Source organism: Podarcis pityusensis (assembly GCF_964106645.2).
Source record: "Podarcis pityusensis genome assembly, chromosome: 1".
Taxonomy (NCBI): Eukaryota; Metazoa; Chordata; class Lepidosauria; order Squamata; family Lacertidae; genus Podarcis; species Podarcis pityusensis.
The window spans coordinates 80390848-80413258 of NC_138028.1; the positions used below are offsets into that span (position 1 = coordinate 80390848).

The 22411-nt window shown below is 43.3% G+C and overlaps 1 protein-coding gene across 4 annotated transcripts; it reads left to right on the plus strand.

Moving 5' to 3' along the window:
* The first annotated feature begins 56 nt into the window (after positions 1-56).
* LOC308481667 (inner centromere protein B-like) lies at positions 57-17239 on the plus strand. Of its 4 annotated transcripts, none has more exons than XM_081014309.1 (19): positions 57-643; positions 864-1004; positions 1575-1688; positions 2672-3393; positions 3966-4014; positions 5287-5320; positions 7169-7286; positions 7718-7808; positions 8878-9004; positions 9093-9227; positions 9941-9952; positions 10248-10357; positions 10742-10862; positions 11628-11726; positions 12619-12704; positions 12960-13041; positions 13662-13766; positions 16004-16163; positions 17015-17239. In XM_081014309.1, exons 2-19 carry the CDS (start codon positions 868-870, stop codon positions 17227-17229), a joined length of 2517 nt encoding a protein of 838 aa, XP_080870435.1. In that variant the 5' UTR covers positions 57-643; positions 864-867; the 3' UTR covers positions 17230-17239. The 4 variants fall into 4 exon arrangements, with proteins under 4 accessions (XP_080870435.1, XP_080870434.1, XP_080870432.1 ...); XM_081014308.1 differs by having other exon boundaries at positions 57-639; XM_081014306.1 differs by lacking the exon at positions 57-643 and having other exon boundaries at positions 693-1004.
* Positions 17240-22411: the final 5172 nt, after the last annotated feature.

Genomic DNA, 22411 nt, shown 5'->3' on the forward strand with positions numbered 1-22411 from the left:
TGGGGATGCAACGTCCTCTTTAAGATTTAACTTACAAAGGCTGCAGCCAATAGGCGTCGTCTATCCGTATAACCCGCCCTCTCTGCGCGTGAGCCGCGATGTAGCTGCGCTGCAGAAGGGGTGAGGAGGCGCGCGAGGGGGCGGGCGCTCGCTTCGAACGCTGAGGCGCGCGCGGGCGGAGGGCGTCCTGCTGTGTTTTTAAGAATTCAGGCACTTACCGTGCAAGTTTTAGGTGTGCTCCCTGCAGTGTGCAGGGTTTGCAGTTTGCCTCTTTCTGGGCAACCGACGGAGAACTTAAGTTAAAGGAGAACTTAAGTTTGTTTCCTTGGATTTGCTATTGACTAGCAGGTTTTGAGCATTTTCCTCTAGCTTTGCTCGACTCCTTTATCTTGGTAGGGAGAGAGCGGCTTGCGCTCATCCTCTTTTCCCTTTCTTATATTACCCAGGAGGCTCTTTCCCCATTCAGCCCCTGGCAAGCAGCAAAGGAGTTAAACAATTTGCAAACGTAATGGCGCTTAATCTAACTCTTCTAAAAGCAAAATCTAATCAGGCTAGTTGAAAAGTAACCGTTCCTAACCGTATTGAAAACCCGGGCAGCGTTGGCTTCCTAGTTTCTCCCTATTACTGATTTTGCATGATGTAAGTTGTTTAATATTACATATGTATAAGTTGATGGTTACTCTTCATTTGTCTTGCTGGTGTGTTAGCTTTTTCGCTCAACTTCAGTTTCCGTAGTAGACTCAGACAAGCACGTTTGTAAGAAAATTGGTTGGCTGTCAATATTATCTGCTGCTAGGAGGAAATCACTGTGTAATCAAATGCAGAATGCAATGATTAATGTATTTTTCTCCTGTTTTAACCAGTGCTATGGCAGAGGCAGGAGGCCCCACTCATCTTCTAGATGTTTGTAGTCGGAAGTTCATGGAATTCTTGTTCAATGCTGAACATAAATGCTTGGTGTGGTTGCGGGAAATCGAGGACGAAGCCCTGAAGATGTTTGATAGGTAGGCTTAGGCTTTGACCCTTGATTCCCAGGCATCTTATAAAAGGGGAATATGACTTTCCACCAGTGCCATAAGCTCTGCACTATTCTTAAGAGATTAAAAAAATGCAGAGTACCAGTCTGATGGAAACCAAGGCTGTCTCTCTGGCATGTGGGTTTTGTTTTTGGTTTTGCTTTATTCTGCTCCTGGCATAAGCTGGATATTTGCATCAGAAGTTTAGGACTGACTGTTTAAGGGGCTTTTCTGCATGTGGATTCAGTGGCTGTCACTATGATAAATACATATGAATATATTATTCTTTTACTATCAACTGGCTGGTATTGCAACATGTTCTGGCCTGCTAGAATGGCAGTATAACAGTTAAGATTTTCTTCTGAAACAGGGACCAGCGTATGGTATTGAATCCAACTAAACTTTGCTGAGGCTAGACTAGACCTATTGGGAGCAATGGATTAGTAATGTCCATTAATTTCAGTGGGTTTCCTCTAAATATGCCAAACAATCTTTATTTTGCAATCTTTATTTTTTATTTTGGTTCAGTTCAATTATTCAGTAGATTGTTTTTAATAGCAACTTCAGTGCTGAGCCTGAGCTGATGCCCAGAACGCCTTCTCAAAAGAAGTATCGGAAGAAGAAACGATCTTCAACTTTTAAGGATGAATATAAGGAACTAACTAGAAAAAGGTATTGCAGTCAGAGGTCACAGAGATATAATATTTTTAGCTGTTCATCTATGTGTATTTAAAAGAGCTATATCAATTCTGTACTTGCCTAGGACTGAATTATAACTTGCTAAATTGGTTGTTCCCAGGTTTTGCTGATATCATGTTCTTCTCTCTGTTTCTAGATTATACTTGTCAGCCAGCACCATACAGTGCTTAAATCAAGCCTTAGTTTTACCCTGCGCTGGGCACCTTTAATAAGGACAATGACTATTCAGTGGAGTAACCTATTGTTACAAAAGCCCAGTGCCTGCCCCTCTCTCCGCCAAGCAGTGGCAAGAGCGCATGGGGTCACAGGCACACATGCAAGGTCTGTGTCCCTTTGGAGAATGGAAGACACGGCGGAGACTGTCATGCTTTAAGAAATAGGGTTTATTCGCCTGTTTATACCTTCAGCCTGCATGGAGGGAGTCTAGATCGTACAGCATGGCTTTTTGTCCCCTTCTCTAAGATGGATCTCAGCCTTACTTCCTCCTCCTTCTGCCCAGAAGCCCCTGCTTCAAAACTCCCCTTTCCTGGCCCCTCAAACACACAGTTACCCTGGCAACCATTGTGACACCTGACTCCCCAGGCCAAAGGATCCTTCTGTGGCCCCTCAACACCTTTTTGTAATGCTAGCAGGTCTCCTCTTCTCCCAGCCAGCCAGGCTGGTTTGCATAAGCCAGCCCAGGAATTCCTTTGCAGCTTGCACTCTCCCTTCATACCACAATTAACCAAAATCCTAGCATTTATTAATTTCTAGGTTTATCCTGTCTATAGCACTACAAAGAAAATGGAGGGATTTGGTGTGGTCACACTCAATTCTAGTGGAAAAAACCTCTGTGGAATATCTGAAATTTGTATCCCAGTTTCTGGTGCCACCCTGTGGCTTAACATAGAATAGACATATTTTTTTAGATTTTAAAAAACTTTAACAAAAAGTTTATTTGTTGTTTCTCTTTTAAGACTGTCTAGAAGACGAAGCAGTGTAAAGATAGTACCTTCTCAGTGTCTGTCCCCATGTGAAGAGAAACTGAAAAAAATTGATGTGGGGTTGGCAAGATCCATGTCTGGTTTTGCGGCCTGCTCTGTTGCTAAACCAACTTCAGAAGTACAGTGTGACAAGTTGACTATGTATCCAGCAGGCGGTGGAGCACTTGGTACTGACTGTGGCCAAAATAGTGAATTATCAGGAAAACTGAATGAGGAGATGAATGGAGATCCTGAAATCATCACTGTGGGTTCTAGCGGCTGTTCAGTTGCTAGGCCTGGGGCTACAGAGGCTGCAGGTGTAGCAAACAGCTCTGCGCTGGTGCTGACAGACACAACTGATCCAGGAAACGCAGAAAAAGATGCAGTCGGGTCAATGCGTACATCCACTCCAAACACATCTTTGAATGAAAAAGCAATGTGTGAAAGTGAAGACTTTCCTTCCCAAGAATTAGTCACTAATATGGTGCCCGAGGGAGAGTTTTCCCAAGGGTTAAAGAACAACACTGGAACTTCTGCAGACTCTCAGTCAAGCCACCCCCCTCCAAATAGACCTCGCAAGAGCAGGCGGGTGTCACTCGCGGAGAAATACTCACTAGCCAACAAAAGGAAAAGCATGATTCGGAAATCCATCCACAAGAGCGTTGCTCAGAAGAAAGCAGTTTGGGACTCCTCATCTACCTCTAGCCAAGTAAGCTGTAAGTAAAGACAATTCAGTTCACTTCTGGGATGTAAGGCTCTACAAGCTGACAACATGTAGCCTTAAGTTTGTGACATATGGGAAAGAAATTGGCATCTCCAATATGCTGCTTATATAGAAAGTGCGGGGTCACTTCCTAATAGGAGCGCCTTCAAAACTTGATAGCTAACCCTGGTACACCCAGTGCATTAGCCTTCTTTTTGCATGCTAGGAACTACTCTGAAAAGTACATTGGTATTTCTTAACAGTTCACGCCTCACATCTCCCCTTAACTAACACTGATTTAATAAAACCTGTGGCATACTATGCTCTTTGTCATGCACAGTGAAAGTGCTGAATGAAGACAAGTAGCAAATGGGCTGGTATGTTAATTCTGTCCATGTGTATGTGCACACACCAGAGAGAATACACACACATACACCATTCACTGTAGCAGAACTTGTTGATATGTTTAAAGTTCTGCCTCTTAGACTGACAGAGTTGCTAATGGGAGGGAGAGAAGCAAACCACACTTTTACCCTTCAAGCATTTGTTCAACTAATGGTTTTCTTTAACTTTTTTATTCTCCAGGCCACAATTCCATTGATATATTCATGGATGATGAAACCAGCAAACACAGGTGAGCAAGCTTTACAAACATACATAAATCAAAGCCCTTTGGAAGATTCTGCTATAACTTTAACTTTAAATTTTAAAAAAGAGGTTTTTTTTAAAAAAAATCTGACCAGTGCCATTATAAAGGTTGCTAAAATGGAAATAAGAGAAATATGTTTTCCTTTTAATGCATTTTAAATGTTAACATTATAGCATAGTGATGTGTTAGCACTGTATCTCTTTCATTATAAAAAAATACCAAACCCAAAATCACCCCTACCTGGAAAATTGTCTTAGTGGCAGTTAAAACAAAACAAACAAACAAACAAACAAACAGGGTCATAAAATGGCACCTATCACAAGTGTTTTGCTAATGTGTGTTGAGCATCAAACACCCTACCCACAGCATCTATGTCATGCCTTCTAGTGTGGATGGATCCTAGTGGAATGCACACTTAAGAAAAATACTCATAATGTGGAAAATAAGTTGCGGTTCTGTCTGTAGTTTACGGTGGAAGAGCAAAGACTGGGAGCAGCCTCAGTCTCAAGGCTCTGTTGCACTTTGGTTCTTGACTAAGGTCACAAGTGGCAGAGGGAGCTTTTGGTCCTAATTGACAAGAAAGCCCTAGTTGTCTGGCCTATACTCCTCGCCTTCCCAGATTTATGTGGCGATCTGCTCCTCAGCTCAGGAATCTACTGGTAAAATGTCCCCAGGGTATAAAGAGGTTCATTGCATACATATGTGTTGTGATATATGCTTAAATGGTGCTTATTTAACACTTTGGATGTCTTGACTAAAGGATTGGTCATTGCTCTCTTGGCAGCTATGAGGCTCCTAATAAACGTATAGCTTAAAGTCACTTTACGTCGGGACTGGGGAACCTGTGGGCCTCCTAATGTCACTGCAACATCAATTGCAACCAGCATTGCCAGTGGTCAGGGATGATGGGAGCCAGAGTCCAACAACATATGGAGGTCTACAAGCTCTCCATTCCTGTTTTCTACTGTCCACTTTAAGACCAGTGGCTCTGCAAAAAGTCTTTACCTTTCCTTGGAGTCTTATGTTCAGTTTAAACTTCTGAAGTTGCACCCTGAAGGGCATAAAAAAAGTAGACTGCTAGACCTGGGGACACAATATGCTGTTCTTTCAGCTTTGTTCTATCAGAAGATTCAATTTCTGTTCAAGTAGCCCATCAATTGTTCTTTGGAAGTGCCTTAAGGTTTTAATCTGTTCATGCAGCCATTGTTTTGATCTCTGTTGGGATGGGTAACGCTTTGTCAAAATGCCTCTCCTTAGGCCTTTTTTGGCACAGAATGCTGAAACCAGTGAGGTAAGGTATTGATAAGCTATTCACTGGGTTACACTTGGTGAATTGCCTGCTCTTTCTTTGCACCTGCTTTAGTTCAGATCACTTTCCCTCATAATCTTGTACGAATCTGTCGGTTGGATCAGAGGACCGGTCAGTTAGTTCTGTCAGGATGGCTAGTGATAGATGCTCCATGTTAAAAGGCATCCAAACAAAACTTGGAGACTTGTGCAAAATGCAGAGGAAAACTAAGTGTTGTATCTGTCGGGTAGAGAAGTAAATTAGGGCCTTAGACATGAGCCTCTTGGAGGTTCTGAGTCTTAACCCTTGTGTGTGGTCTTGGGAAGAAGTTTTTATTTGACACCCCTGTTTTCTGTTTTGGGTGTCAGATTAGACTTCTAAAAGTATCTCATTGCAGGGACTTACCGTATTTTTCGCCCCATAGGATGCACTTTTCCCCCTCCAAAAATGAAGGGGAAATGTGTGTGCGTCCTATGGCGTGAATGCAGGCTTTCGCTGAAGCCTGGAGAGCGAGAGGCATCGGTGCACACCGACCCCTCTCGCTCTCCAGGCTTCAGGAAGCTATCCGCAAGCCTTGCAAGCCCGGCGGGAGTTCCCGCGGGCTCACAAGGCTTGCAGGCAGCAGCCTGCAGCCTGAAGCACGGGGGCCCCTCCGGAGGGCGCCCTGTGCTTCGGGCGGCTGTGCGCAAGCCTTGCGCGCCCGGCGGGAGGTCCTGCCGGGCGCGCGAGGCTTGGGGCGGCAGCCCGAAGCACAGGGAGCCCTCCGGAGGGCGCCCCGTGCTCCAGGCAGGTGTGCGCAAGGCTTGGGGCGGCAGCCGCGGCTGGGGGAGGGGAATAATTTTTTTTCATTCCCCCCCCCCCCCAAAAACGAGGTGCGTCCTATAGGACAAAAAATTACGGTAGGTTCTTGTGTCAAGATAGAGCTATTACCCCTTGTGCAACTGAACAGACATTATCCATCTTAACTAATGCAAGTAATTAAGTCTGTACTGCCGGCTGCTACTGTGTTGGGATATTTTTCACCTTAATTTGCCAAAATAAGACACCACCACTGCTATGTTATGGAGGGGCAGCTCAGTCAGTAGAGCATGAGACTCTTAATCTCAGGGTTGTGTGTTAGAACCCCCTGTTGGGTGAAAGATTCCTGCATTGCAGGGGGTTAGACTAAATGACCCTTGTGGTCCCTTTCAACTTTACATATCTCTGACTCTCTGTCTTTTCTAAGCCAGGTAGGCCCAACCTACATGACCACACTGAACCCTTTGCCCAGATATTTTAGCTTTTATGTGGAGGAAGGCTTTGTTTAGGAGAGCAATTGAATAAGCATGCCTTCTCTCCTTTCTCCCCCATGACACCACTGCCTGTAGTGCTAGTCTAAGAAAGTTTTTTTTGATCTTCTAATAGTATAAACTGATCCCAAGACTCCTGCTTCTGGTGTTTGAATATTTCTTTGACTTGGGTTGGGTTCCCTCACTGGGTGCTATATAGCTGCTTTCTTGGAAATAGTCTTTTAATATTTCTCTCTCTTTCATCTTTCTTCGTGAAAAATGGCACATGCTTATTTTACTGTTTGTGTGAGTTGCTCTGGTTTCGGTGTCCCATTGTGCCAGAAGTGGCTTAGTCATTGCTGGCCACATGACCTAGAAAAAACTGTCTGTGGACAAACGCTGGCTCCTTTGGCCTGTAAAGCGAGATGAGCGCCGCAACCCCAGAGTCGTTCGCGACTGGACTTAACTGTCGGGTCCTTTACCTTTTAATAAAAGTTATGCATGTGCTTCATCTAGGATTCAGCTCGCTCAACCTTGTGGAAGGATTGTCACTCTAGTGTTAAAACATTATTTTTTCCTTTAGGCTTTGAACACACTACAAAATATGACTTGTACTCTGGGTGCACCTAGTCTGAATATTTGTTGCACTGTGCAAAGTCCAGTTCCGCTTGAGGTGCAGCAAGGGGAATCATGCAGTAAAGGTAAACAGCTTCATGCAATCAAAGCTGCCTGCGCAGCATAGGACTTTGTGAAAGAAATGAAAGTAGAAGTTGCCATCAACCCACTATAGCATTGTTTGAATCATTTTCTTTTTATTTTAAAAATCTATTTTTGTTTCTTTAGAATTTTAATTATATGGGTTGTGTTTCCAAGTTTAGAATAAAGGGGAGCTGTCATATAAGTTAACCTGCATAAATGCTTAGCATCTTGTCCTTCCGGTGGAAAAGATTCAGGCACAAGAGACCTGAATCCTGCCATACTGTTACTATGCCTAGGTTAGCATCGTCTAGAGTACACATTGCGCCCATAGTACAATTTCCACCTAACCTTAGCTGCCATCAGTTGAGGGTGGCTTTTGTGATACTGTTTCAGGAAAATACCCTTCATTGAACTAATTGTGCCTTCTCCACAGAAACAGCTGAAACTAAAATTACTGACACCCAGGTCTGTGGAGCTGACTATTCAGCCCAGAGCTGTCCCCATGAGCAATTGCAGAATATACGGTATGTTTTCTTTTGGGAGCATAATCTGGTGTGGCCTCTCTTTTTTCTTTTCAGTTTTGATATAATCCACCTCAGTTTCCAGTCAATGCAGTTACCAAAAATTGTTTCAGGTAGAAAGAGTTCTCCTGGAAAGTATCATGACGCCTTGTGTTAGGGATTGGTTACACAAGTATATCTGATGAAAGCTTATCTTTGTTCTGGGAGATGAGTTCTTCCAGGATGGGTCCAGCCAGTGAGCCAGATTCTTCTCTCTTTTCTTATCCCCCCCACCCCATCCCTCCACTCAGTGGGTCACCATTGGCAGGTGGGTGGACTTAGAAATAGTATGCAGTCCATTATCTTTACTGGTAAAAGCTCCATAATGAACATCTCCTAGTATAACAGATCAGAGGAAATTTGGATATCTGGGTAAGCTTAATACATGTACATGTACATTGACTCAGAATTGGAAGTGTCAGGCAAAATTGGCTATCGTGAAACCATGTGGCATAACAGTATACAGTGGTACCTTGGATCCCGAATGCCTTGGTACTTGGATGTTTTGGCTCCTGAACACCGAAAATCCAGAAGTGAGTGTTCCAGTTTGCGAATGTTCTTTGGAACCCAAACGCCTGAGGGGCTTCCGCAGCTTCCAGTTGGCTGCAGGAGCTTCCTGCAGCCAATCAGAAGCCATGCTTTGGTTTCCGAAAGTTTTGGAAGTTGGAACAGATTTCTGGAACGGATTCTGTTTTACTTCCAAGAACAACTGTATATTCTTGAACATGTTACTATATCAAGGTGTTATTTTACTCTAATCTGAAGAGTCCGAAATTTTGGATTCAAAAATATATAGAAGGTTTTTTATTTCTTGTGCTTGCTAGGTTTTTGTTTTGTTTTTGTGGTTTCCTCTGTAATCCCTCTCCCCCTCCCCTGTTTTTTTTTTGAGCGTCACTGGAGCACCTTGACCTCTATGAGTAAGAGGCCCAAAACCTTTTGATCATGCTGAATCGTTGGGAGTCTTCAGATCTCTGACAGCAAGGATAATTTATGTAATTGGGATTGCTATGTATACACTTAATGCTCTTTTCAGGAGCCAGAGTTATAAACAAGCAATGGATGAACTGCCTGCTGCCCAGCACACACAGGATGAAGGCACTTCTCTTCCTAGTCACAAACCCACGTCTCCTGCAAACAAGCCCTTATCTGGCCCAGGCAAGGTAAGTAAACGCCAAGGACAACATAATGGCCCTTTTCTGATGCCACAGCACCGGCCAGCTACTAAGAACATCCATACTCTTCCGACAGATCACTCGGCCTTTCAAAAACTTATTCCAGACAATACAGAAGAGCCAGCTACTCAAATCCCCAGGGTCTGCAGGCCACAATAGTGTCATGAAAAATCTCATCAAACGTGGCACCCCCAGTAAGCCTACCTCCAAGGTAGGTGTCAAGGGTGCTGCTCAAGTTAAAAGTCTGCTACACGCTGAGCTCCTGGCAGCTGCAGTTACCTTGCGTAGCAGGGCTAAGGGACCTCTGCATGAGACCTTGCAGAACTGCTGCCAGCTGGATTGGGTTTGGTGAACTAATAGTGTGGGCTTATGCATCCTTTTATCACACTGAGAGATGTGAGGTTGGGGCTAGGACTGTCATTTTGTAAGTGGCCTCGTGGGAAATACCAGCGCATACCAGCAAGAGAAGTTTCTTCCTCCACTTGTGCATGTGGGTTCGATCGGTCTGCCTTACTCTTGGGGAAACCAATTTGGGAGGTCACCGGTCAGACCAAGCCATCATCTTCTGCCCTTTGTCCTATCTGAAGCATGGCTGAAGTCTCTTCAAAATTAAGCTTGTTGGACTTCCCAGCTTTGGCTTGGTTTAATTTAATTCCGATTCCTGCTGTGGAACTTGGGATCTTTGATAGCTTTAAGGCAGCAAACTGGGATTTATTTGCCTCATCTCTCCTCTGTTATTACTGATAAGGTAAAGAGGTTATTTGCTGGGCCCCGGGGCCATTTTGCATCTTCTCACAAGCCTTTCCTTTACTAAGGCAGAAGGAACTGCTATTGAATCACTCTAATGAACTGGTTAGTTAGCATTTAGACTTGGAAACTAAGTAACTTGTCTTTCCTTTCCTTTTCATATTCATCCTACCAAAGGGAGAGTTTGTTGTAAGTAACTATTTTTCTCATTTTGTGGCCTGGGAATTGTTTTTTAAAAAAAGACTTAACTGCCCTAAATGCACTACCCATTTTAGCTGCATATGGATCTTTTCGGAAGGTTTTGGTGTTTCACGTACCTAAGTACTGCTACACGTACTGATCTGGATTTAACTTGTGGTAGTGAGGTTGGAGAAAACATTGCTTTTCTTGGCTAGTGGGTCAATAATAAATAATAATAGTAAATAATAATAATAATAAATGGTTGCCACAACCGGAAGTAGGCTAAACTTTCTACACATCATAGGAAAAGGAGCGACAGCGTCTTGAGAGTTTGCGGAAAAAGCAAGAAGCTGAGCAGCAGAGGAAGCAGAAAGTTGAGGAAGAAAAAAAGCGGCGACTAGAAGAGATAAGGCTGTAGGTAGCTGTTCACCCTCAGTCCCGTTTGCATAACTGGGGGCCATTCACCTAGATAAGTCCAGCCTGCAGTCTAAGCTAGGCATGGCAGGCCATTTATACAAATTACACCCATGGGGAGCTCTGTACTGCAGCCACTTCCAGCAGGCTGATTGGCCATGATAGCAAGCCTTCCTTGCTAATGAACAATTGGGAGTGCATGTTAAGGTTCCCTGTGGCGTGTTCCCTGCCTGCCCCATACCTGATACCACATATCATGCCAGGTATGGGCCTGGTGGACGTGGTTTGGGGGAAGCAGCATTGCTTGCCAAATTGGGGCTTTGTGCCAGGCCTAAGGTTCCCCAGCCTCTACTATAAACACACCTATTTCTCTACATCTCACAGAAAGCGGGAAGAACGGCTAAGAAAGACACTGCAAGCTCGAGAACGGGTGGAGCAGATGGGGGAAGAAAAGAGAAGGAGAATGGAGCAGAAGTTATCTCAACATGAAGAAAGGAGCGAGAAGGTAGGAGATGGTCCCATTTTCTTCCTAGCCTTTTAATGACAGCGGTCAGAGCATGTAAGCGGATTCCTATTGGTATATTGTGTCATCCATTCTGAGAGATGTGGTTTTATGTTTTATTAAATAGGCTACCAACGTTAATTCTTTGTATACAGTATATGTAATCCAGGGGTCACTAATGTGGTATCCTCCAGAAGTTGCTGGAAAACAGCTCCCATTATCTCTGACTATTGGCCATGCTGACTGAGGCTGATGGGAGTTGTAGTCCAGCAATCTCCGGAAAGCACCACATTGGCTACTTTTGGTTTGGCCTTTTAACAAGAGCTGAAGAACTTTCGCTCAGATGTTTCTGGACTCTGACTCACATCAGCCCCAGCCTCTGTGACCCAAGGTAATGATGATGGGAGTTGCAGTCCAAGAACATATGGAGGGCACTTGGTTCCCGAGCCTTGCTCCTGGCAATCCTGTGAGGCCAGGGAGGCTGAGGGGCTACAACTAGCTCAAGGTCACCTCATGAGCTACACCCAGTGGGGCTCTGAACCTGGGTCTCTTCAGTTCTGGTCTGGCACTGACTACAGGATCGCACTTGGTACTCGGCACTGAGATCATAAACTCAAATCAGTACTTCACAGACATGTAGGGTTGATAATTCTTAACTGGGTTCTGTTCTCCCTCCCCCCCCCCCCCAGATACTATATGAATTGTTATTCAGTATGGTCTTGAGGTCTGAAATATGAAAACTAAAATATAAAAGGATCTTTCACACAGGTGCGGGAAGAGAAAGTAGCAGAGGAAAAGACCAAGAAAAGAATATCTACTAAGAAAATGGGGGAAGCAGAAGCGCGAAAACAGAAGGTGCTTCAGATGGTGAGCACTGTATTGAATGTCAAGTGAAAGGGTGTACAGAAGAGAATGAAACTGAGGCAGAGGATTAAGCCCTGCATGCTGGAGACTGAAATAGTCAAACTCCTGAGCAACGTCTTATTGTAATCCTGAAAAGTGCATTTGCTGTTGCCTGAAGTATCAAACCCTGGAGGTCTCCTTGGAAAGAGGAAGATGCATTTAAATCTCCGCTGACCTGTTGGTTCCTACTAACAAAGCCAGGTCACAAGGAGTTGTCAGAAGGGGTGAGGAGTGAGCAAAATATGGAGGGACTCTTGGTGGTGAGAATATGTAGGTTTTTAAAACCTACCCCAATGTCTTTGCATCTAGCTTCCTAGCATTCATGTGGATAAGAGGTAATACCATTGCCACATGCCCTCAGAGATATTAAATGCAAAATCCTCTAGCTCAGACATTACCTTCTATATCCCCTGGGGAGCCATGAAAAAAGCACCCAAGTCCCACTGTGGTTTTCGCTGCACGTATGGGTGAGAATTGAGAAGTATTGTCTGAACTGCTTGGTTTGTTTCTAAAGCATTCTGCTTGGCTATTTATGTTTTAATAAACCTTGTTGTTACAATAAAACCTCTCTTAATACAATTACTGTTGTGCACATAAGCAGCAGTTAAATATAATGGGGCAGAGTTCTCTTCGTTGCACTACAGCAGCCTTTCTCAACCTTGGGTCCCCAAATGTTGTTGAACTACAACTCCCATCATCCCTAGCTAGCAAGGCCAGAGCTCAGGGATGATGGGAGTTGTAGTCCAACAACATCTGGGGACCCAAGGTTGAGAAACACTGCACGACAGGGATTTGGCATTTCCCCACCTGCTCTTCGTGTTTATGGTGGGTGCTGATTCTGTACTCCTTGTTTCAGGAAGAAGGGCACAAACTTCGAGAGTGGAAGACCGTTGGAGAAATTAAGAAAATGCTGGAGCACAATTGCACAAAACAGGGGAAAGGGTGAGGACTTTGCTTCCTCGGTTACAAGGTTGGATGACCCTAGGAACACTTGATGGAATGGTGTAGATGCAATTCTGATGACTTCCCAAAATTGTGTGTAAAAGGGCCAGTTCTAAAACCATATGGCTTTCTTTGGGGTAATATGTGCATTTTGTAATTAAGGGAAACTGCCTAAAGCTGCAGTCCTAACACACACTTGCTAGTAATCTAGTCACAAGTAAACATGTTTATGTATGCTCTCCTTTCACTTTTTAGACACCATGGACAGCATGATAAAGAGAAATTGGTGAGACCCCAGGAGCTAGCAGTAGTTACAGAAGAGGAAGAAAATCTGAAGGTACGCCAAGGAATTGGAAAACCAGGATTTGAAGTGAGGCTGGGCATAAAGCCCCACTTGCCAGCAGCTATGTAAACAAACCCCTCTAATTTTAGCAGATGCATTTTCAAAATGCAGGACATCAACTTGACCCTTGTACTGCTGATGGGAACTGCTTGAATTGAGTACTTGCTTGTCTGACACCATTTAAATTCTGTAAAGTGCTGTGTTAATCTTGTGCAGCTATGTTCCCACCATACTGAACCAGATTGTAAGTTTGTGCACATTTTTTGCACGATATGCTCTACAAGAGAACTGAGTTTACAGTTATATTTGTTCTTCGGGGAATGGGATGGGTGTCTGGGGAATCACCCGGGGAAAGGTAGCGATCACAATTATGCTTCACTGATGATGGGGGAGCAGGCAGGAAGAGTTAACGGACTTATTAGTGGATCATCTTAATGGATTTTTCTGAAAAGAAACTTGTTTTTTGAAGACCCTCTGCATCTTTACAAAAAATAGCTGCTGGTGCCTTCTAGTGAAGAGGCTACCCTGCTAAATTTCAATGCAGTCTGGGTGAAGTGGATGGAATCAAACACCATTGTAGAATGGTCAGCTAATAAATCTGATCTTGCCAATAGGATGAACAGAATTCTACCCGCCTAGATGAGCTGCAGCAAGAAAAGAAAGCTATGCAGGTGGACACAGTTCCTGCTGCTAATAAATGGTTGAATATAACTGCCCAGGTAAGCAATAGATAGTTGAGGCCTGTGGTCAGATACCTGGGCTTTGAATTGGAAAGTGACTTGGATGTCCATTGGTATCTCACAAACTTGTGACACCTTTTCAGTAACTGAAATTAAAAGCAGTCCTCCGTTTTATGCTCGGAGATATATTCACTCTGCCTATGCCCTGAGCAGTGGGCAGACGCAGTCCAAAATTGCCTTCTGTTGCCCCTCCCTTCCCTTTGCCTCTTAAGTAAGCACTTGGGGATGGGGCAGTGTCTGTTTCTGCAGTTCCCCTCACTTGTTGGCTATAGAGCAAGCAGTTGTCCTGCAGTGTATCCTTGCTGTGTAGTGTACCTCAAAGCATCAGTGGGGCCTACACTGTGATTAAAGCAGATCAAGAACAGCCAGGTGGTATATTGCTGAATGTTAAATGCCTCCAACTTGGGGACCTTTTATTTCTCTTCTCCCCTCACCCTACCAACACCACCTAGCACAGCCGCTTGGCTGTCACTGGCATAGGGTTTTGAGTGAGTTTTGTGACCCAGACGCTGCATTAAGCATTTCCTGAGGCTGTACACTTCCTTCCTCTTTGAAGGAGACAAGGCATCAAAAATAACACTCTTTTGAATACATATTGGAAGAAACCTGCAGCTGTTTATGAATTCTGAAGGTGCTGCAGTTCTAACAAATGAGCACAAGGGGGCATGAGAATATGATAAACTAAGCTGTTTGACTGCTGTTATCAAAGAAGACTGGGAATATTTGTAAAGGGCAGCCCCTCCATGGCTGTTGCCAGTGCTTTTTTCTGGGGGGACACATACCCCTAACCTTTTGTGAATCTTTGTACTTTTGTCCATTTACTGTATTTATTTTTCCCAATTTGAACTATAAAATGGTCATTTTCTTGAGTCAAAATGAGAGAACCCCCTAAACCTTTTTAAAGAAAAAATGTACTGGCTGCAGCACCACCATAGGAAGGACTTAGAAGAAGCAGTACTTCCTAATACTGAGGGGGTTACTTTGGAGCAATGGTGTCTCACACCCTACACACACACTTACCGGTACGCTATTCCATTTAGCCTGGCAGCAACCAGAATGAGGGAGGTGAAGCTTCATAATCTCCCATGTTGCCTTGTGAGTATCTGGTGCGCAGCTCCAATAACTCACAAAAGCGCAGGAGAAGGATTGATTACTAGAAGCCAGCAAAAATGCAGTTCAGCATTGTTCTGGTTGGACCTGGAGTTATTTTCTTTCAGCCAGTTAAGGAGGAAGCTGTGAGCGCTATATATAGCAATGCCCTTGTGTGTCTATGAAGTCCTAGACTTCGTGGTGTTTCAAAGTGTCAGCATGTTGGAACAGGCTCAGTTCCGGTGTATAATGTAACTGGCTGCTTTTGCATCATGTACATTCATGTATTCATTCTTGAAGTAGCCACTCCCTGGTGGCATATTCTGATAGACAAACTGGAACTACCAATCTCAAGCCTTAATTTTCAGGAACTTGCATAGCTGGTGCCTTTTAGTACTGTGGCGCAGTCACCAGCATCTCCCTAGCTATTTATCTTTTGGACTGTACCACCAATGGCTCAGGCCTGCAATAGCTCAAGGACCGCCTCTCCCTTTATAAACCAACCTGGCCTCTGCAACCATCATCTAAGGCCCTTTTTCGTGTGCCTCCTCTGCAAGAGGTCTGGAGGGTGGCAACACAAGGACAGGCCTTTTCTGTGGTGGCTCCCTGCTTGTGGAATGCTTCCCCCAGGGAAGCTCACCTGGCTCTGTCATTATATATCTTTAGGTTCTAGACAAAAATGTTTCTCTTCAACCAGGCCTTGGGCTGGTTAATATTCTATGGCCTTTTAAATGTATTTGGGATGGGTGTTTTTGTTTTGTTTTGCTTTGCTTCTAACTATTTATTTGTGATTCTATCTTTTTATCTTGTGAACCACCCTGAGATCTTTGGATGAAGGGCAGTATATAAATTTAATAATAATAATATACACACATTACAGAAAATAAAATAATAAACTTCAAGCTCATTAGAGCATCCGTCTTCCATATTAAATATTCTGATGTGGTAATCATAAGCTTTTCATAGTGATTAATGATCCCAGAGGACATATCCACAGTGTCATTTGAGGTGCTTGCATAATAAGAAACTTAAGAAGGCACTGGAAGATGGGTAGCCACAGAGCCCTGTTGGCAAATTGCTGCACCTGTAACATTAACCAATCCATTCAGGTCTCGTCTTTATTACAGAAATCTCCTGCTGGCCGCTCTAGTCAAATGAGTCCCCAAGGTCTGAAAGGTACCAAGTCCCTCAAAGTCAACCACAATGACTATGGAATGGACTTGAATAGCGATGACTCCACGGATGACGAAAGTGAGCCCAGGAAACCCATCCCTGCATGGGCCACTGGTAAGAGTGAGTTTTCAGTGGCCGCAAAATGGTATCACTGAAATTACAGGGTTCTTGCTTCAGATTCTGATGGTCCTCTCGGTTTTTGCTGGGTCTGTCCTAACACATAAAATACATAAACAAATCTCTCAGAGCTCAGTTCTGCTACAAGAACCTGACAGTACCACAAGAGCCTTTGCAGCGCCTCTACACAACCTTACGGAGAGAGCAAAGTCAATGCAGGCTTCATTGCTCTCTATGAGATGCTCTTTTTGGATGGTGGATGGTTGGTGGAAGGACCCTGAGTGAGATGCAAGGAAGGGAAGATCTTCTGGGGTGAGAGACTGGGAGAAGAAAGGCAAGCCCCCAGGTGAGAGCTGGGAGGGTCCCCCACTTTCTTTGGGTTAAGAACTACTTTTGAGAGAGGACTCTGCACTTTCTTCTTCTTCCTCTGTTTTTGTTTTTTATTTAGTTTCTTGCATTGTGAAAAAGCTTTAATAAAATCTTACAGGGGGAAAAAAGGAGATTCATCGTGTAGCCAACTTGACCAGCTTGAAATATAATTTCTGTTCTACAGGCCTGCCTCTATTTGGTCATCTGACAAACTTGCTTTTTAATTCCTTTGGGGTTTTTTGAATCAAAATGATAAGTCTGATTGTGTGGTGGAGACTATTGGATAATTACAGTGGGGTATTCCGTATGTAGGCCGAGCCATACCTAGATCCTGTGAGTGCTGCAGCTGAATTGAGCTGCTGGCTAGAGTCCACTCATAGATTGGGTTTCACATTTTTCCCCCCTACGTAGAAGTGCTTCAAGTGGAGATGTGTTGCTACTTGAAGGATTACTCACAGAATAACTGCTTGTTTCCTCAGGTCTTCAGCTTAATGAAGCTGTTACATACCAATACTACAACCCTCCGGACATCAACAAGTTCTTTGGAGTAATCTTAAGTCCTAAACTAGAAGCTATCTTCTACAAAAGTAAGCCGAGGTATTTCAAGCGCACAAGTTCAGCTGTTTGGCAGTCTCCACCTCTTCCAGGTACCAAAGCAGCATTGCGTGCCTCTAACAGTATGAAGAAGCACTGAAGCTGTGTAGAACCACTTATGGCGCTCAGCTGTTTTTTGTCTGTCATGTCTATGTAAAATGCATCTGTAAGGTATTTTAATGTTTTATATCTTGTGCAATAAAGGTTTAAATGCTGAAACTGTCAATAACTTTTTTAAAAGAAACACCAAATAACCAGGGCAATTTTGCTTTGCTTATTTTGGATGCAGGTGTTTACCGAATCTTCCAACTAAGATGAAGAAAGAGGTTGTAGCAGACTTCAATACTGCTGGGTTTATCTCTTCCCATTGTGCCTTCAGGTCATAATAGACTGTTTATAACTGTTTCTTAGTTCACACCAGCACAAATGGTTCTTCCAAGCTAATGGTGAGAGAGAAAGAGGGCCGTTGAAAAAACAAACTGACAGTAGTTGGAATAACTGAACAAGTAAACAAATTGGCAAGAATGATGTGAACTAAATTTTTGCTTAGTATGAACCAAAGGGAACATTGCCAGACTAAACTATATTAATACTTTATGGGACTTCCTCTGCCTTTCTAAAAAAAAGTGGGTTTGGTCTTATGTAACTACTACCAGCCTTTAGTTTTAGCACACAGTTCCCAAATGTTATCCTCTCAGATTTTCAGTAGCTTGGGGACAAGCCTTTTTTACCTGCCCAGATCAGAATGCAGATTCACTTCTTCAGAAAGTTAGATTTCAGTGTGACATACAAAGGTTACATGCATTTGCAGTCAAGTAAATAAAAGACAAATATTTTGATGACTTTCCTAGAAAGGCAGTAAAACCAAGGGATGTTACAGCTCACATGGTTATTTCTGAAATTTTGAGGAGGATGAAATCTGTCATCTTGACAAAGGCAGTACATAAACTCACTTTTCATGGCTCCGTCTAATGGGAGTATTGCAGTGACCTTGGCTTTATTTACATGGAGGTAGCTAGCTTTAGGGTTTTAAAATGATAATTGCAACAAATGTGTTTTTTCTTATTTGAAACTGCCTCCGGGGACTGCTGTATCAAAGGACAAGAAGTAATGCCCTTGTCTGGGTAGCAAAGATTATCCGACATGAGGATGCCAAGGCCGTTTCCTTGGAAGAGACAAGCCCAGATCTGTCCTAGCAGGCGTGTTCAGTTTCAATGTCCAAAACAGCAATTAGGCACAGAAGGTAGCTAAACACGATTTGTGTTGCTAGGCAAACCTTGATGATAAGTTGTGAATCCAGACTAATATTATATTACTGGTCATGCTATAAAAGTGAGCCTTGAGATTAATCAATCAGTTGGTAGCTACTGTATTTTTCGCGCCATAAGATGCACCTGACCATAAGACGCACTTAGTTTTTAAAGGGGGAATGCAAGGGGGGGAAAATTCTTTAAAGGGAGCTCTGAGCAGAGCTGCCCTTCTTCCTCCTCAGGGAAAAGCCCCCAAGAGCCGCACACACACTCCACACGGCTCTTTAAAGGGAGCGCTGAGCAGAGCCTCTCGCATGCATTCGCTCCATAAGACGCACACACATTTTCCCTTACTTTTTAGGAGGGAAAAAGTGTGTCTTATGGAGCGAAAAATACAGTAATTTTCATTGATTTATTTGTTTTGGAAGTAGGGGAGTCTATTGGAATTGTAAGTTCTCCAGCATTCTCTATTATGCATGCCTCACCTCTGCCTAAAAAAACAGTAGCCTACTGTGCAGATTGTGGTTGCTGCCTGTCACAGACTCCTCTTGCACTAGCAACTGTGTGATACTAGTAGGCAAAAGGAGCCAGGTGTTTCTTGTGTTGCATTGGCAAACATACTTCTATCCCCCTCCGGGGCAAATGCTTGCAAGCCACCGAATGCTACCAGGGATATCTGCTGGCATAGGGAAATGTACACATGTACATCCCTGTCCTGGAGCAGATTTTTGGTGTTTTGAAGAGCAGGTGGTCTCAACCCAAAGAAGAGATCTTCCTTTTTACAGCTCCTCAATTTGCTACACTCTGTATCTGCATGTGGACTTAGAAAATTGAAGGTAAGGCTATCAAATTGGCCTTGGAGCAACAACCCACTCATTCATAACAATTCCTTGTTTGTCAAAGTAATATTCATGTCTTGTGTCAGAGCAATCTTGTCCCGTCAGCTGAAATCTGAATTGGCATAATGACATAGCCAGAAGAGCAGGAAGGAAAAAGATGAATCAGTCGCTATGGGTTTTGAAAGAACGACCCTTTGTCAGATGACTGGAAACATATTTTTGTACAATGTGGGTTTTTTAATCCCATGAATCTCCTTTAACATCAGCAAAACAAAACAAAACAAAACAAAACAAAACAAAACAAAACAAAAACCTTTCATTCCTTTTGTCTGCATAAATTGGACCACAGAGGCTCCCATGTAATTTGTACTTAATCTGCATTAAGCCTGCAGATGTTGAGTCAAGGCTGTTGATGGAATGTGTTTCCTTATTCTCTACTACTTACACAATTTTGGGTGAATAACAAGTGCTCAGTTGTAATGCAATTGAAATACTGGCTCTTTTGGAAGTCATTGGTAATGGCACAGGATTGAAGGTGCTATGCTCCTTTTCCTAGAGCTGCTTTGAAAGGATGTGCACAGCAATTCTCTACAGGAACACTGCTTCCTGAGCACTGAGTGTCCTTTTGCCAACCTTTGCATTTCCAAAGAACTCTGTGATGATTCTACCATTCACCCCCTAGACTGGTGTGTGTGTGTGTGTGTGTGTGTGTGTGTGTGTGTGTATGTGCCTTGCGCCAACCCAGTCATGAAGGATCTGCCGCTCACTCAAATGAGTTTCTGAAGAGTGAGATGTAGCTCTTTCCATCAGCAACCGCTTGCTAAACTGTGATGACTGAATTTGCAGCTCTTGTTCTCCCAAGCTGTGCTCCTTTGTGATTCTGTCTCCTAGTGATAATTACAGAGGGTTAGTATTGCTTCTGTGACTTGAGGAAGCGCTACAGCATGAATGCCTGCCAGCCTAAGAGGGCCTTGGCAAGATGGTAATTACTGTATGTCTGTCGGCTCCATAATACGATGAATGACTAATAGTACCTGATAAAAAATGATTTTGTACCTAGCTAAAGTTTGTAATATATGCTGACATGTTCAGAAATGCGTATGAAGATGCACACAGATGGAACAGTCAGTCCCTAAGGGGCCTAGTGCAAACTACCCAGAAGCTCTCTCATCACAAACTGGCCAAGTGTGCAATAAGTCAGATTTGAATTCCCTACTGTATCCTCCTATGAAAGCTAGTAAAACTACACATTTATTCGGAATATACCTAAGAGTGGAATAATGATTTTTGGTGAAAGATAGAGAGTAGTGGCTTTCTAACTCTATTCCTAGGTCCCTTGACATTTTTCTGAAGCTTATTGCTTTTGCTTGAAATCATTTTATTTGGTTTTTATAATATTATATAAACTGTTTTACTTGTTTGCATGAATGTACTGCTTGTTACCCACCCTGGAACCATACAGTGAAGAGCAAATAAGAAATCTAATAAAAAAAACTTTTTTGGGGGGTGTCTCTGATTTGTGGGGGTTGTATAGCTCTATGTGCAAAACACTCAAACCCAAGTATCAGCTGATCCTTGCGGCTTGCATTGTGCTCTAAATGGAGGTTCCCCATCCCTGGTGTTGGTAGTCCTTCAGCAAACCTGGTCCCACACCATTCAGGGCTTTAGAGGCCAGCACCAGTCCTTTCAGTTGAGCCTGGGAATGAGTAACTAAAGTGTCTGATGCAAAATTGGTGTAATATGATCAAACTGCGTAGCACCGGTTGAAGTTCCACGCTATAGTTCCACTCTGTTGAACCCTCTATAACTGGGGTCTTCAATCCTCCCAGTTATTTATGAACAGCGTTGTGTCCGTTTTTGTTTGGGGAGGTTACATGTTTGTTGGGGGGGATTGTCTCTCTCTCTCTTGTCTCTTACTTGCTTTGGATGTGTTGGTGTTTTGTCTGCTACATCACCAGTTTTTCTTCTGCAAAATGGGTATCTTCTTGTGCCCTCAACAGTTTATTAGATTTCCAAATTGCCCCCCGACAGCAAAAGGTATGGGGACTCTACAATATGTAAGGGCTTTAAGGACAAGGCACCCAAGTCTTTCAGCTGATGATAGACTGAAGAAGAAAGGGTGCTGCAAATGCAGTAGATTGCCTGCCATAAGTCTAGTACTTTTTGTTCTTGTTCTACTCATCTCCCACCCCTGCTTTTGTGTATCATCCAACTTAACAAAGTGTTCCAAGCTAGGTTACTTGAAAGCTTGTTCAAGCCTCAGCCCTGTATACCTGAAGGAGCGTCTCCATTCCCATCGTTCAGCCAGGACACTGATGTCCAGTTCCAAGGGCCTTCTGGCAATTGTTTGTGGTATTGGGTATATTATGTGGAATAATGTTTTCAAAATGGTGAAACAAGATTCATCAATAGACTCTCTATTCTGACAGAGTTAGTGTTATGAGGAGATAATCCAGCGCAAGAGCCCTACCACCAGGGGAGTTCTAAAATGTTGTAGCGTAAAGGCTTTTCGTGAGAGTAAAACTTTGTTTTGTTAAGTATGTCAAACCTAGAGCAAAGTGAATAAATAGGTCTTGCTAGAATGTCCTGTAGTCTGGGCCCCTATCAATCAGCTACTAAAGAAATGTCCTTTAATTCCTTACTAGAAATCTGAGATTAGTTGTATTTAGTCAGTACACCAAAAATTAACTTGGATTTAGCACACAACTTTACATTTCAGTGAGGAGTGATGATGTCCCTTTTCTCCCCCTCACTTTGCCTCACCTCTTCCCAAAGAGGACTGCTGGCAATCTTCCCATAAACATTAGCCAAAGCAAAACAAAAATGGCTCCTGCTCTCCAGATGTTGCTGAACTCACAACTCTCCTTATCCCTGAGCATTGTCCACACGGTTGAGAGCTGTGGCTCAGCAACATCTGAAGGGCACGCCGTTGGCGATTCCCACATGACAGCTTATGCCAAAATAAAGGGACAAAAAACTCTGTTACTTTTTTTGCATGTGAGACCCAGACTTTTTTTTATAGATTTGAGCTCTGTTAACCAAATTGTGCTCTTTGGTGTGACGAAGCTATCTAGACTCTGCCTTGTGAAGAGTGTGTAATAATAAAATTTAAGGTCTTTTATATATAATAAATGTTCATAAATGTACCAACCAAGCACTTACATAGATCAGCACAGGAAGACTGACCTGAAAC

Excerpts from the sequence above, each read along its gene's own strand:
- LOC308481667 (XM_081014306.1), top strand. The coding sequence starts at position 838 with ATGTATTTTTCTCCTGTTTTAACCAGTGCTATGGCAGAGGCAGGAGGC. Across the intron at positions 9,005-9,092 it reads CCTTATCTGGCCCAGGCAAG|ATCACTCGGCCTTTCAAAAA; the intron begins GTAAGTAAACGC and ends CTCTTCCGACAG. Across the intron at positions 13,767-16,003 it reads GGTTGAATATAACTGCCCAG|AAATCTCCTGCTGGCCGCTC; the intron begins GTAAGCAATAGA and ends TCTTTATTACAG.